The 16,793-nt window shown below is 38.0% G+C and overlaps 1 protein-coding gene across 2 annotated transcripts in view; it reads left to right on the forward strand.

Annotated features, from left to right (window-relative positions):
- Window positions 1-16,793, forward strand: part of BTBD8 (BTB domain containing 8) — an 88,596-nt gene that overhangs the window by 5,969 nt on the left and 65,834 nt on the right. The window contains exons 2-4 of one of the 2 annotated variants that reach the window (XM_082613379.1): window positions 153-347; window positions 9,466-9,716; window positions 16,051-16,168. In XM_082613379.1, coding sequence (XP_082469505.1) covers window positions 153-347; window positions 9,466-9,716; window positions 16,051-16,168 — 564 coding nt within the window. The remainder of the gene's footprint in view (window positions 1-152; window positions 348-9,465; window positions 9,717-16,050; window positions 16,169-16,793) is intronic. The other variant, XM_082613380.1, reaches the window with a different exon arrangement.

A 16,793-nucleotide genomic window follows, 5' to 3' on the forward strand; every position in this document is an offset into this window, starting at 1 on the left:
CCGTGTCCCCTGCATCGGCAGGCGGACTCTCAACCACTGTGCCACCAGGGAAGCCCTATGTGTTATTTTTAAAGCTTATTTTATAAAAACGGGCATATTATATATTTCTAAGCATCACTAATTAAACTGTGGTTCCTTTTTATTCCTTATAGGCTTCTAAGAGAAGAAGTCCATACAGATGTCACTTTCTCAATAGGTTGTACTTTGTTCAAAGCACACAAAGCAGTCCTTTTAGCAAGGGTTCCTGATTTCTATTTTCATACTGTTGGACATACAAATAACTTAACAAATCATGAACCTGTTGCTGTGGAGAACTTTGAAGCTTCAGAATTTAGAATATTTTTACAGTAAGTGCTTTCTTTATCTTTTTTTCTCTTATATTTAAATCTAATATGTAATTGCTTATTTTTTAAACATATGTGCGTGTTTTTATTTCATGTATTTTCATATCTATTTTATAACCTTCTAATTTAAATTCCATATTATCTTAGTAATTAGTGTTAGTAGAGGCTAAGTATTAGTATTAGAGTCTTTGAGGCTTAGTATTAGGAGAGGCTAATTTCTGCTTGAGATTGATCCTGAGAGAGGAGAAATATATCTGCTTTAGAGAACTGTCTATTCACATCCTTTGTCCATTTTTCAATTGGATTATTTGTCTTTATATCATTGAGTTAGAGGAGATCTTTATGTATTCTGGATATTAGGCTCTTATCAGACATATGATCTGCAAACAGTTTCTCCCAATCAGTGGGTTGTCTTCACTTTCTTGATGGTGTCATTTATAACACAAAAGTTTTAGATTTTTAATGTAGCCTAGTTTATCTAACTTTCTTTTGTCACTTGTACTCCTGCTATTGTAGATAAGAAACCATTGCCTATTCTAGGGTCACAAAGAGTTATTCTTATACTTTGTTCTATGAATTTTTTGGGTTTATGCTTTTAACTCTTACATTTAGGTCTGTGATCCATTTTGAGTTAGTTTTTGTGTATAACGTAAGGAAGGGGACCAACTTTATTCTTTTGTGTGTGAATATCTAGTTGTCCCAGTACTATTTTTGGAGAGACTATTCTTTCTCCATTGGATTGTCTGTACAGCCTTGTTGAAAATCAGTTGCCCATTGCTATGGACTGAATTGTTTCCCTTGAAAATTCATATGTTGAAGCTCTGCTCCCTAATGTGATGGTATTTGGAGATTGTGCCTTTGGGAAGTAAATTAGCTTTAGATGGGACCTCATGATAGGAATAGTGCCCTTATAAGAAGAGACACCAGAGAGCTTGTTCTCTCTCTTTCTCTGCCATGTGAGGGTACAGTGAGAAGGTGACTGACTGCAAGCCACGAAGAGAGTTCTCACCATGGTGGCATCTGATCTTGACGTCCAGCCTCCAGAACTGTAAGAAATAATATTCCGTTGTTTAAGCCACCAGTCTATGATTTTTGTTGTGGTAGCCCAAGCTGACTAATACACACATAAACGTTAGGGTTTATTTCCAGTCTCTAAATTCTTTTCCATTGGTCTGTATGTCTGTCCTTAATGCCAGTGCCAATTATCATTTTAACTTTTATGAGAAATCAGAGTTGGATTTTTGTGTTTTTATGTCCTGAATCCTAGGTATTTTTTAGATGCTAGTCTTTTAGTTATTTGCTGACATACTTTTTGCCTATAATCAAAATCATGTTGACTTTAATGTTGAAAATTCTTTTTGGATAATTAAACTTTAAGTATATGTGTGTGATTTGGTGTATTTTTCTTCATTTTATGCTCTGACAGTTGCTTGAATGATCTGTTTTTATTATTTCAGAGTTTCTTTTATGAAGCTCCAATAAGCATAAACAGAAAAACCTTGGCTTCCTCTGTTTGTAAGAACAGTATGCCATACTATAATTTAAACAAATACTTTAAGTGCAATTTAGAAAATCATCATCATTTTCCAGTATAGATCATAATAGGTTCATCACTGAGTTCCAACCATCAATTTTAAAATATACACTTTTGTTTTTCTAGTAGGTGGTATAGTAGCTTTGTTGTAGAGTAGGCTCTGTGGTCAAGCCAGGTCTACCATTTCTAACTGAGTGAACTTGGACTGATCACTTACATTAGTTTCCTCACCTGAAAAATGGACATAATACCTACCTCATAGCGTTGTTGGGAGGGTTAAATTAGATGCTTATGAAGCACTTAGCACAGTGACCTGAGATATAGTAAGCACTGAATACATTATAAGTATTATTCATAGTAGTGGCCCTTTGATATTATACATTTCTCCAGCTATTGAGTGTATGTTTAGAAAAAGATGCTTGGGAAAAGTCAAATTTTTATATATTAGAGAAAGAGAAATTACATTAATGTTATCCTTTATTTGTTGTCTTTAAAAGTGTTAGAAAAAAAGATTGAATGAGAGACAGTATGGTAGAGTGGAGGAAGCACTGGACTTGGCAACAAGACAGAGATATGCCTTCTGGCTGTGCATTACCTTGTTTTATGATTTCTTTGAGCCTCAATTTTCTCATGTTTAGAACAAGGACATTGGAGTAAATGGCTTTGTGCTTCCTAGCACTTCACAATCCTCTGTTTTAAGCACTTAATCACATTCTGTTTTGTGTTAGGTTAGTGAAGTATGTCTGTGGTTATGTAAGCTCCTTGAGATTAGATCATCTCATCCATGTGAGCATTCCCAGTGGTATCTCATCAGTGTCTTGCGTATAGAAAGTGCTTGTGGTATACGTCCCCCTTTTTTAAAAGGCAGATTGTATGGAAATTTCTCTGTTAATATAAAGCATAAGGAGAGGATTATAATGTGGAGTATTGAGATAACATTTTTTAGTAAAAATTCTGATAACATAGATTTTAAAATTTTTATTGTATGAAATGCAGTCCTTATTAGTATCTTCAATACACATCCTTCTCTTTAAATAACCAATAAAGATTTTGAAGTATTCTGTCCTATTGCTACTTATTGTAGGGTCCTTTGCTATGCACTTAAGTTAGCGTAGTAAGTACAGTCTTCGAAGAAATTTTTTATGTACCGTGTCTTCAGATATGGCTCAAATGATTGGCACTGGAAAGTAGTTCCTGCTTTATGACCTCATGATTAAAATTCAATAAAAATCTTTGATTTCCTAAGACTTACCACATTATAGTTGTGTGTGCATGTTTGTGTGTGTGTGCACGTGTGTGTGTGCACATGTGTGTGTAAAGGAAAGAAAAAAGGGAAGACCTTTAAATTTTCAATTTAACATCAATAACTGGGAACTGCTAGTATAAAATGTCACTCAAGTAAACACATAGAACAGCAGCACAGTATAAAAGATTCCATTTCCCCTACAGCTTTCTCAGGTGGTGACTATTTTCTCTCCCACATCCCTTACACTAGTACAGCTGAAGTGGGTGGAATAGGTGTCTTGTAATATTAACTATATATATTTGTAACTTGGCATCTGGGGCCTCACTAACTGGGGAGAGACTGCCCCTTCCAGATTTAGCTAATTCTCTGAGCATGCCTTTGATATGCAAACCAAGTAATCCTGAATCCATTCCTACACCCACCTCTTCTGTCTGTTTCTTATACTCTAGAAGGCAACACTCTTCTTCCCTAACCATCCCAGAGCCAGGTACCAGACAATTAAAGACCACCCTTATAGCCCAGAGCCCCCTCTCCCTCAAATTACTCAAACTATTTAATCCTAAACTTGCTCAGCTGCTTACCTTGCCTCACCCATTCCTTCCCACAAAAACCACTTTTGCCTATGCTTTGCCCCCCCCCCCGTTTTGTCTCTAAATAGACCCTGTTGCTTCCCCATGTGGCCCTACCTGGCATGGTATTCCCCGTTCCTCTTGTGAACTGTAAGTTGTAAACTATTCACTGGTAATCATCTCCTGATCAGTTGGCCTCACCATACCTGAATAAACCTAAATTCCCAGGTAACTTTTTTTTTGTTGCCACGTGGCTTGCAGGATCTTAGTTCCCCAACCAGGGATTGAACCTAGGCTGCAGCAGTGAAAGCCCGGAATCCTAACCAGTAGGCCACCAGGGAACTCCCCCCAGGTACATTTTAAAACACTTGTGAACTTCATTACTGCCTCTAGACCTTTCTCCCTCCCTTCTTCCTAAACCCCCTATCTTTGAATCTCATCTTACCAATCTGTACCACTGGTCAGTCATCCATAGACCCCTCCAGGTCAGTCCTCTTCATTCCTCAAAGAAATTGACTATTGTCAGTTTCTCTAATAACTTAATTCTTGGTAATTGCAATTGCCATACCCATTAGCAGTCACTTTCCACTCTCTCCTCCCCCCACTTCCTGGCAACCAATAATCTACTTTCTGTCATTATGGTTTTGCCTATTCTGGGCATTTCATGTAAATGGATTTTTATAGTATATGGCCTTTTATGTGTGGGTTTTTAAACTGGGTGTGATGTTTTCAAGGTTCATCCATGTTGTGTTGTTTATCAATACTTCGTTCCTTTTTATGGCTGAATATTTCATTGTATGATGGATCAAGGGTTGCCAAGACCATTCCCAGGTTTGATGATTCACTAGGAGGACTCATAGGACTCGGCATATAGTTATACTCTAGCCTCTGATTTATTACAAAGGAAACAAAGGGAAAAGGTACATGGGGTGAAATCCACAGGAAACAAGACACAAGCTTCCAAGGGTCCTCTCCTAGTGGAGCCACACAGGCCATGTTTAATTTTCCTACAGTGAGTTATGACAGCAATTCTGTAATGTTGCCAACCAGGGGGGCTCATTAACAGGTTCAATGCCCAGAGTTTTTACTGGGAGTTGGTCTCCTGCCTGATGTGTACCCATATTCCAGACTCCTAGAAGGAAAGCATGTGTTCAGCATAAACCATATTATTTGTATAAACAATGCACAAGCTAACAACAGCTGAGCCACCCTTGTCATTTAGAGAATGCTAGGAACACTGTTGAAATAATGTTCCCAGATACCAGCCAAGGACAACTCTTACAATCAAGTCTTTCAAAAGACAGCAGTCCCACCTGTGTTAACTCTTTTCTGTACATATGGATATAAATTGTGTTTATGCATTCATCAGTTGATATACATTTCAGTTGTTCTGACTTTTTGGCTGTTATAAATAATTCTACTACAAACATTCATGTACAAGTTTTTGTGTGAACATATGCTTTCAGTTCTCTTGTGTTATGTACCTAGGAGTCGAATTGCTGGGTCATAGGTTAAACGTTTTGAGGAACTGCCAGACTCTTCCAAACTGGCTACACCATTTTACATTCCTACCAGCATGTATGAGGATTCCAGTTTCTCTGTGTTCTTGACAACACTTGTTATTATGTCTTTTTGATTATAGGTACCCTAGTGGGTGTGAAGCAGTAACTCATTGTGGTTTTGATTTGCATTCTTCTGATGGACAGTGATGTCGAATATCTTTTCATGTGCATATTGGTTGTTTATATATCTTCTTTGGAGAACTATCTGTTCGCATTCTTTGCCCATTTTTGAAATAGGGTTATTTGTCTTTACACTATTGAGTTTTGTAAATTCTTTTTTTAAAAATAAATTTATTTATTTACTTTTGGGTGTGTTGGGTCTTCGTTTCTGTGCGAGGGCTTTCTCTAGTTGCAGCGAGCGGGGGCCACTCTTCATCGCGGTGCACGGGCCTCTCACTGTTGCGGCCTCTCTTGTTGCGGAGCACAGGCTCCAGACGCGCAGGCTCAGTAGTTGTGGCTCATGGACCTAGTTGTTCCACGGCATGTGGGATCTTCCCAAACCAGGGCTCAAACCTGTGTCCCCTGCATTGGCAGGCAGATTCTCAACCACTGCGCCACCAGGGAAGCCCCTGGAAATTCTTTATATATTCTAGATACGAGTCTCTTATCAGATATATGATTTGCAGACATTTATCCCATTTTGTGGGTTGTCTTTTAACTTTCTTGATGGTATCCTTGGAAGCACAAAAGTTTTTAATCTCTATCACTTCCATTTTATTTTTTCTTCTATAACTTGTGCTTTTAGTGTCATATCTAAGAAACCATTGCCTAATCCAAGGTCACAATTACTTATCCTGTGTATACCTTTTTAGTTCTTACATTTAGAGCTTTGACCTATTTTGAGTTAATTTTTGTATATAGTGTGTGGCTAGGGTCCAACATTGTTCTTTCACATTTGGATACCTAGTTGTCCCAGTACCATTTTTTTTTTTTTTTTTGGATAGGTAAGAAGTGGATTTATTTAGAGAGATACACAGATACATTCCGTATACAGAATGTGGTCTGTCTCAAAAGGCGAGAGTGGCCCTGGGAGGAACACACTCCACAGACAGAGTGTGGGCTGTCTCAGAAGGTGAGAGGCCCAGCACTGTTTTTTGAAGAGACTTTTCTTTTCCCATTGGATTGTCTAAATACCTGTAAAGGAAGAACACCCTCCTGTGTGTCTCCTTTACTCTTAATACTCTGCTCATTGAGTACTTTACTTCTGACACTTGTGGTCACCAAATTCGCAGGAGTTTTTCCCCACACCGAGCAATTCTGAGGTTGTCCAGATGCCAGCTGGGTGTCCTACAGATTTAACTCAGTTCTGACACTATTTACCTGGAGATTGTTGTGCTTCTGATTAACTGGCTATAAATGTAGATTCCTATGACCCTTTCCTCAGGTTCAGTTAATCTGCTAGAGCAGCTCACAGGACTTAGGAAAGCATTTTACTTACCATATTACTGGTTTATTATAAAAGGAAAAAATTCAGGAGCAGCCAGATAGAAGTGATGCATAGAGCAAGGGATGTGGGAAGGAGCTTCCAAGCCCTCTCTGGGTTCACTACTCTCCCAGCACCTCCATGTGTCCACCAACCCAGAGGCTCACTGAAACCCATCCTTTAGGGTTTTCATGTAGGCTTCATTACATAGGCATGATTGTTTAAATCATTGACTGTTGGTGATTAATTCAACCTCTCCCCTCTCCAGAGGTGGAGGGGAGAGCTGAAAGTTCCAACCTTCAAAGCACTTGGTGGTTCTCCAGGCAACCAGCCCCCATTTTTCGGAGCTTTCTAAAAGTCACCAACTTCACTAATGTAAACTCTGGTGTGGTTGAAAGGGGCTTGCTGTGAATAACAAAAGACATTCATTTCACCTTTATCCTTCTGGAGCTATTTCAGGACCTGGGAACAAAACCTAAGTACTATAATAAAAGATGTTCTGTGGCTTTTACATAGGAAATTAGAAGGGTTTTAGAAGCTACGTGCTGGGAATGGTGGACAAAGACCAAATATATAGTTCATATTATATATCACAACACCCCTGTTGAAAATCAATTGCCTATAAATCTATATTCTAGACACTCAGTTCTATTCCACTGATCTATATGTCTATCCTTATACCAGTACCACACAGTATTGATGGCTATAGCTTTGTAGGAAGCTTAGAATTCAGAAAGTGTGAATCTTCCAACTTCGTTCTGTGTAAAGATTGTTTTGGCTATTCTGGCATTTTTATTTGACTTTGCGGGTTGGCTTGTCAATTTCTGCAGAAAACTAGCTGAATTTTGATAGGTGTTGCACTGAATCTGCAGGCTAATTCAGAGAGTATTGTCATTTTTACAATATTAAATCATCTGGAATGTGTTTCCATTTATTTAATTGCTTTCAGCATTGTTTTGTAGCTTTCAGGATATGTCTTGTACTTTTTGTGAAATACATTCCTAAGTATTTTATTTTCTTGATGCTGTTGTAACTTGAATTATTTTCTAATTTCATTTTGGATTGTTCATTACTAGTGATTTTTGCATATGGATCTTGTACTTTGCAACCTTGCAGAACTTGTTTAACAAATAGTTTTTGGGTGAATTTCCAAGGATTTTCTATACACATGTTTGCCATTTGTAAATGAAGATAGCTTTACTTATTCCTTTCCAATCCAGCTTATTTCTTTTTCTTGCTTAATTGCCCTGGCTAGAATCTCCAGTTAAATGTTGAATAGAAGTGGTAAGAGCAGACAGACATCCTTACTGATCTTAGGAAGAAAGCTTTCAGTCTTTTACTGTTAAGTCTGATGTTAGCTCTGAGTTTTTCATAGATCTCCTTTATCAGGTTGAGGATGTTTCCCTCTACTGTATTGCTGGTTTGCTGACTGTTTTATTATGATAGGGTGTTGGATTTTGTCGAATGCTTTTTTTTTGCATCAACTAAGATGATCATGTAGTTTTTGTCCTATTGATATGGTGTCTTAGTCCATTTGGGCTGCTATAACAAGACACTGCAGACTGGGTGGCTTATAAACCACAGAAATCTATTTCTCGTAGTTCTGGATGCTGGAAATCCAAGATCAGAGTGCCAGCATGGTAGGGTTCTGGTGAAGGCCCTATTTTAGGTTGCAGACTGCTGACTTCTCATTGTTCCTTCACATGGTGGAAGAAGGCGAGGGATCTCTTTGGAGCCGCTTTTAATAAGGGCACTAATCCCATTCATGAGGGTTCCACCTAATCATCTCCCAAAGGCCCCACCTGCTAATATCATCACATTGGGAATTAGCTTTCAACATATGATTTTAGGGAACACAAACATTCAGGCTATAGCATATGGTATATAATATTGATTTTCATCTGTTTAACTGCCCTAGAATTCCTGAAATAAAGCCCAGTTGGTCATGATGTATAATTCTTTTTATATGTTGCTGGTTTCACTTTGCTATGATTTTGTTGAAGATTTTTTCTCTATATTAGTAAGGAATATTGGTCTGTAGTTTTCTCTTCTTGTGATGTCTTTGTCTTCTTTTTTTTTTGCGATGCGCGGGCCTCTCACTGTTGTGGCCTCTCCTGCCGCGGAGCACAGGCTCCGGACGCGCAGGCTCAGCGGCCATGGCTCACGGGCCCAGCCGCTCCGCAGCATGTGGGATCTTCCCGGACCGGGGCACGAACCCGTGTCCCCTGCATCGGCAGGCGGACTCTCAACCACTGCGCCACCAGGGAAGCCCTGTCTTTGTCTGCTTTTGTGTCAGTATAATACTGGCTTTACATAATGAATTGGGAAGTGTTCCGTCTTATAATTTTTGGAAAAGTTTGTGAAGGATTGGCATTAATTCTTCTTTAAACATTTGGTAGAGTTCAGCAGTGAAGCCACCTGGTCCTGCGTTTTTCTTTGTGAGAAGTTTTAGATTACTAATTCAATCTCTTTACTTGTTATTTGTCTATTCAGATACTCTGTTTCTTCTTAAATCAAGTTTGGTAATGTGTATCCTTCCTAGGAATTGTCCATTTCATTTAGGTTATATAACTTGTTGGCATTATATATTCCTTTTTAACATTAAAATTTTTTATAGACTACTTTTCAAACTTTCTGTTATTTTAGATTGATCTTTCCTCTAGTTAGTCCAGATTTAAAAGGTTTTAAAACTATATAGCCGTTATCTATGAAAGCAGCATGCTGGAAAACTAGCTTTTAAGAATCACTGATATTATTTTTATTAACATTTTACATTTTATCTTTTAGGATTGTGTACTCATCAAATAGAAACATAAAAAACTATGAAGAGGAAATTCTCAGGAAAAAGATAATGGAGAGTGGAGTACCACAAAAGAAATGTGACTTCAGTGCTGGAAAGTGTACTGACAATGATGGAAGGTCATCTGTAGGTAAAAGGTCATCTGACCATTCTTTTCTGAAGCATGAAATTCCAGAAGATAACAACAAAGAGGACATTCCAGAAGATAACAACAAAGAGAACAATTTAATTTCCACTGGTGAGGTATTTTTTGTGGATTTTTATAAAATTTTATAGCCATGAAAGTAATTATATTCTGATACAATTAGAGAAAAATATACTTCAAAAGTCAGCTCTACTGATCACTTTTTATAAGTAAATGAAATAAAAGTAAATGAAAGTCAATATAATAAAAATAAATGAAAGTAAATAATTTATGGGTAAATAGAAATAATAATATGGTCAACTCCCAGTTTTCCTAAGTAATTAGAGATGGGGTTATTATTAAAAAATACACACATAATTCATAATTCTCCTTTTAAGCCTCCATATATTGTCATCCTTATTCTAATCTACACCAATAAAAGCTTTAGCAGACTACAGAATCAATTCTGTTATAACACAATATATGCGTTCCTTAAAAAACACCGTGCAACACAAAAATCACCAATACATTTTGTCATGACACAAAATCACTGAAACTTTTGTCGTGACACATTTTTAAAAGATAGGAACCTAATAAAAATGGTTAGCATAGTTTTACCCATGTTAAATGGTTCAGAAATGCATAAGTACTACAATAAATGTGGCATTTGACCTTGAAAAAGACCTCTAGTTTGTTTGTATAAGTGGGTGTCAGAAGGGTTGCAGCTTGTGAATTATTGTGAATTGGTGGAAGGAGGATGTTAAGAATACATATATATATATATATATATATATAGTAGATATTCTAACAGGAAACTCGAGACCCCTGGATCAGAAAACAGACTGTTTGTTACTTACAGAGCATCTCAGCACAACTTCCCAACCCTCAGTCCCCACGAGGCTATGTGGTAAGGGCCTGATGTTACCTGTCCTGCATGTGCAGTGGGATTGCACCATAGGAGGGGAACACCAACATTATGAGACTTTTATAGGCTGCTGGCAGGTCTGCCCATCCTCCTCTGCAGAGAGAGAGACACCTTTACTTTGGAAGGTAAATAAATCTTCTCTGGTTAGGATAAGGTAGCTTCAGTACCCTAGAATGTAAGGAAATGGTTTTGAGGGGATGGTAGTCTGAATCTTTCTGGAGCATCACATTATCTCTGACTCCTAAGACATGTTTGTTGTTTAACCATCCTTTATCCAAATTTGCCAGTGCTCTGCTCAGAAAGGCCAGACCATACAGGAGCACAAAAATATTCATAGAAAATGGTCTCCCAGAAGTTGCTATCTGAAATCAGATAGAAGTTTGTAACACCAGAAATGGGTAGGTGTGGGTGAACTGAGATATCTGGTAGATGTTTTAGGTGTTTGTGTTATGTTTTGTGTATTCTTACAGGGCTGAGTTCAGCTTGGTGCAGTTCTTTGCATTGACCTAGTGTTTCTCATGGATTAGCTTGCACCTAAGAGGGAAAAATCAAGAGCATAGTGTCAGAGAAGACAAAGGAAGTTTCAAGGAGGGTGGCATTGACAGTATGCAATACTGCAAAGGAGTTAATAAGATGTGGACAAGCAAGTGTAAGATGTGGACAACCAAGTGTCTAGTAAACCAGTCAACACGGAGTTTTCCACGGAGTGATGGAGAAAGTAGATGAAGGCAAGGATTTGAGGGGTAAATGAGCTCTATTCACTTATAGTCAAAACTTTGGCCACTTTAATAGGCTGCTGTGGGACCATGCAGAGCTCTAGACTATAGGCAGGAAAAATGGGTATCAAATACCAGCTCTGCCAACTGTTCTAACTATGTGGCCTTGGGAAAGTCCCTTACACTCTCTGAGTCTTAGAGTCCTCATCTATAAAATCAGTCTGTAACCCTTACTTTTTAGGACTGAGACTAAATGAGATAATTAAAAAATATGAATAGATCTACCTCAAGCCTAGCACAGGCATGCGTGCATGTATTCATTCATTCACCATAATGAGATACGGTGAACATATATAAAAGCAATCTAACTAAGCTTAAATCAGTTTGTTTTTACTGTTGTTGCACTAAACACCAGTAATAAAACTCTTTAGTTAACAGATACTTTCAAATACATCCAATTCTACTATAACACTTGTTTTCAAAACATGAGTTTGATCGAACACAATTGACATATTAGGGAACAATTTGGGCATAAGGGGGCTTTTTCCTTTCCTTCCCTCTTGGCCACTCCTCAGTCTCCTTCACTGGAACTTCCTCTTTCTGCCCCTTAAATAATTGGTATTCTCCAATTTTTTTAGCTTCGTATCTAACCACTGACTAGAAATATCTGTCTAAATATACCTTAAATATCTCAAAATTTAACTTGTGTCGGACTGACCTAATCATCCACTTTCTCAACCTGCTCTTTTCTTAAATACTGTATCAGTGTGAATTATATTACCATCTTTCTCCTCAGTTACTCTTTTACCCTTCATTCGATTCATGATATTGTCTGTTGATTTGTCTCCTAAATATTCTTAAATACTTCTCTTCTTTACCCTCCTGCCATTTCTTTATTTCAGGAATTTGCTATTTTCCTTGAGAATTTGAATCCCAGCTGGTCACCAGGGCTTTTGTTGTGCCACCCTCCATCTCTATTGTACAGAACAACGTCCATCAATTGCAAGTGTGGTCATGGCACTTCCCTTATTAAAATCCTGCAGTAGTCTCACACAGCCTTAATATAAATCCTAGCTTCTTTCCCATGGTGTAAGGGGATGTTGGGAACTGACTCCTGCCTAGAACGCTGCTGCCTCCTGTCTTCACAACCCCTCATATCCCCTGAGGTCTATTCTTACTGACTTGGCATTTCCTCCTAAGGAAGTATATTTTGCCACTTCTGTTCTTTTGCTCTTGCTGTTTATTCCTGAAATGCTATTCTAATCATTACATTGAGTATCAACTTTGTGCTAGTTTTGAAGATTTGATAGTGAACAAAACAGATAGTGTTCCTATTTTGCAGTTTAGTAGGAGGTACAGTCAGGTAAGTTACGTACCAAGTGTGATAAGGACACAGATAGGGCACATGTAACCTAGGCTTAGGCCTTCAGAGAAAGCTACATGGAGGGAGTGATATCTGAATTGAATCCTGAAGGAAAAAGCAGAAGTTAACCAGGCATAAAGAGTTTAGGGGAGAAGTGTTCCAGGCAAAGGAAACAACATGCCTGGAGGCAAAGAGAACCAGGCACATAGCAAATTTGGAAAGCCAGAAATGGTTTGTTGTGGGTGTAGGGTAGAGTAGGGGACAGGAATGGTCAAAGTAAGGGATGAACCTGGATATATAAGCAAAAGCCAGATAATGAAAGCCTTCTATAAAGGATGACTTTATAGTCTATGATCCAAACTAGGATTCTTTTGAGAGAGTGAAAGATGAAAAATTATTATTGCTGTTGATAATTATTCTGGGGCAAGAGGCATTAACTGGACTACCCCAGGCAAACCAAAAGATGTGGTCACCTTACTCATAAGTTATTTTAAGGAGTTTAGGTGGTACTGTTTTGCAGGCTTAAGGAGTATGAACAGAGCAAATTTAAGGTAGAGTGGAATGATGACTTCAGGTTGTGGAACAGTTTTGGGTTTCTGTGAATGTGTTTTTGTTTTTGTTTTTCTGGGTACCACTTCTGACACCAAATGTGTGTGGTTTTTTCCACACACCAACCAATTCTCCTAGCACCAAATGGGCATCCAACAGTTCAATTCTGACAGTTAACTATCCAAAGTTAGCACAGACCCCACAGGTTAAGGACTTAGTCCTACAATATTGCCCCCACTTCAACACAAGTGGAGTGCTTAGGCTACTGTAGAGGAGAAAAGAGTTCCTTCTACCCTCTTAGGTTCTGTGACTGGCCTACGAATTAAACTGAAATAAGACAGATTAACAGAAGGGGGAAAAATGGTTTTCATTACTTTCTTTTGTACCAGGAGTTTCACAAAGAAAGGAGATTCAAGAAGGTGGCCGGATGATTGAGGCTTATATATCATCTTAGGCTAAATGAAAGAAAGGACTTTTGGGCTACTAGGTGGTGGAGGCAAGTTATGGGAAGGTGAGGGGAGAAAATGTATGGTGAATAAGGATTGTCTTGTTATGCAAATAAGAGTCAAGTGATGAGAATAGTAAGGAGATATCTTTACAAATGGAAATTTCCTTTACAAAAGGGAAAATTTGTACTTTTATTTTTAGGCAGTTAGGGGGATGTAAATAGCTTTTCCTGCATCTGCTCCTTCTCAAGTACCTTTAGCTCAAAATAATCCTCATGCCAAAGTGGCATGTTTTGGGGTGACATATTCTGGCGCTTTTTACTACCCAGGCTTGTGCCCAGTGACTACAAATTCAGGAGTTCCCATGACCATCCTCCTCGAAGGTTCAATAATTTGCTAGAATGACTCACAGAACTCAGGAACACATTTCTCTTATGTTTACCTGTTTTTCATAAAAGATATAATTTAGGAACAGCCAAATGGAAGAGATGCATAGGGCGAGGTATGGGGTGGGGTGGGCAAGGGCAGCATACAGAACAAATTCCATGCCCCCTCAGGGTGCGCCATCTTTCTGTTACCAAGTCCAAGCTCGCTATGCTCGCCGCATGACAGGCCAATAAATCAGAGACGAGGTGTTGAGGCAAGGAATATGACTTTATTTGGTAAGCCGGCAGACCGGGAAGATGGCAGACTAAAGTCTCAAAATAACCATCTTATCGGGGTTTGGATGCCAGTTTCTTTTATAGCACAGAGAGGGGGAGGAGATGAGGAAGTAAAGTAAAAAGCCCATAAGTTTTGCAAATATCCCCTAGAATGGCCAGCCTCAGGAAGGGGATGTGTTAATTTCTTCTTTCTTGCAGCCATCTACAGGTGGACAGGGTCCAGATGTTTCTCTGATCAAAGGCACTTTGGTTTAACATTCAGGCAGAGGGGCAGGGTTCCCTGAGGCAGGCCATTATGTATAGACAGTATCCTTTTAATGAACAAAAGCAGCGGGAAGCAAGGGTTAAAGTAAAAGAAACATCCAATATGTAGTCAGATTTGGTTCTTCCCTGTTATATTTCCAACAAGTCAGTGTGTTCACCAACCCAGTAGCTCCCTGAATCTTATTGTTCAAGAATTTTTATAATTCAATCTATAGCCCCCTTTCCCTCCCTAGAGATGGGGGGGGAGCACTGAAAGTTCCCACTGTTTAATCACATATTTGTCCTTTCTGGTGACCAGCCCCCATCCTGAAGCTATTTAGGAACCCTACCCTGAATCACGTCATTAACATAAACTCAAGTAAGACATTCCTATAATTTAGGAAATTTCAAGAGTTTTAAGCTCTGTGCCAGGAATGGGGGAGAAAGACCAAATATATATTTTTATTATACCACACTGTGATATATCAAGTTCAGGAGGCTATTTGAGTACATAATTGGGAGTTGAGATAGGTAATCATCTATCAAATTAACTTGGTTTTCTTTTGAAAAGTTTCTAGATTTTCCCTTTGTGTCAAAAATTATACTCTGATCTTTGAATCATCGAAATGAAGACTATTCCTTCAACATCTCCCACTAATTTATGTGCTTTAAGTCTTCTATAGGAATATCTGGAAGTGGTAGGATCTGCCTCCTTCCCCTGCTTTATTCTGGTTGGTTTTATGTTTTTTCTTCAAAAATCTTTTTATGTAGTATTTGATATATTAATTTATTCAACAAATATTTATTGAGGATCTATGTGTTAGGACTATTCTAGGTCTAAGGGATACTTCAATGACTAAAGTGGACTTCCAGCTCTTTTGGAACTTAGATTCCAGTTGGAGAAGGTATGGTGGGGGTGGAGATAGACAATAATGTAGTAAAGAAGTTAGAAGGTGACATGCTATAGCATATTTCACTTCCCATTGCCTAAAGTGTGAATCTTTTGAAGTAGAGATAGTTCTTAAAGTATTTATTTTCTATACCTCTCCATACTACGTACAGTACTAAACTCATAGTAAGTGTCCTATGAATCCCATTGATTTTAGTTGAAATTCTATTGGTTCACAGATTATCCTAGCCATAAGTCCATGAACAGGAACAGGAAAAAATTAAGTGGTGAAAAAGAATATCAAAATTGGAAAATTTTCTAAGTCAGATGTTCATGAAGTGGCTTCAGTTTTGGCATATAATTTTGTAACAATATTACCTATGTTTAAATGTGTATCTATATTTAAAGGTATATCTGTATTTAAATATAAATAGAAATATATATTTCAGAGCAGAAAGGATAGATGATTTTAAAGTTTTTTAAAGTTTCATTTTACTTTGAATTTACCACTTAAATGTTTCAGTCACTGTTACTCTCTTTCAGTAGCTAATTGAGATAACTGTGGAAAAACAAATTGCTAGTATTAGAATACACAATTTTGGAATATATATACTATTAAAGAAACTTTTTTTAGTCTTGTTTTTCTCTTTTAAAGATATTTATGACTTGGAACCTGCATCTGAATTAGGAGAAGATTTATTGAAGCTTTATGTGAAACAGTGTTGCCCAGATATTGATATTTATGTTGATGGAAAAAGTTTTAAAGCTCACAGGTAAATAGGCATGTGATTAATTTGGTGTCTTGGTTGTGACAGTAAAGTGTAAAAGGGTAGCTGTCTTTTTCTAGCACGGTGGTTTTCAAGCTGATTCACATAGGCTACAGGGGTTCCATGGTGATGCCTCAGGAGGTCTCTGGCAGGGGAGGAGTTTGGACATTAGGCAGGATTTTCTATCTGCACATTCACACATGCACAGGTGACCCTACCCAGACATGTGCACATGCTCAGCTAGAGAAGATCTGTGCTGTGCATTGGGCATGAACCGAAGATTTTATTAGAAGAAAATATACTGTTGCCTAAAATAGGTTTGAAAGCCACTGTCACAGAAAATGTAATTAAATGCAATTTTTAATTTCACAGGCATTATGGTATTGAAAATGATTATTTCTACATGAATGACATGTATTTTCTCTGAATTCATTCTGGCTCAAAGTCTTTGATTCAAAATAGCCGATTCTCCTGAATAGCATGGATTAGGAGGTTTAATATTTCAGTGTACTTTTTAAAAATCATTTTTCTGCTGTAGAGTTGGGTTGCTTAGACATTCCAGGCTTTTAGAGTTTAAATGAAAGCCTGCTGCCTGTTTTTGGTAAGTAACTAAAATCTGCTTAAAGAAAGA

The sequence above is a fragment of the Mesoplodon mirus genome (genome assembly GCF_964341445.2).
Source record: "Mesoplodon mirus genome assembly, chromosome: 3".
Lineage (NCBI taxonomy): Eukaryota > Metazoa > Chordata > Mammalia > Artiodactyla > Ziphiidae > Mesoplodon > Mesoplodon mirus.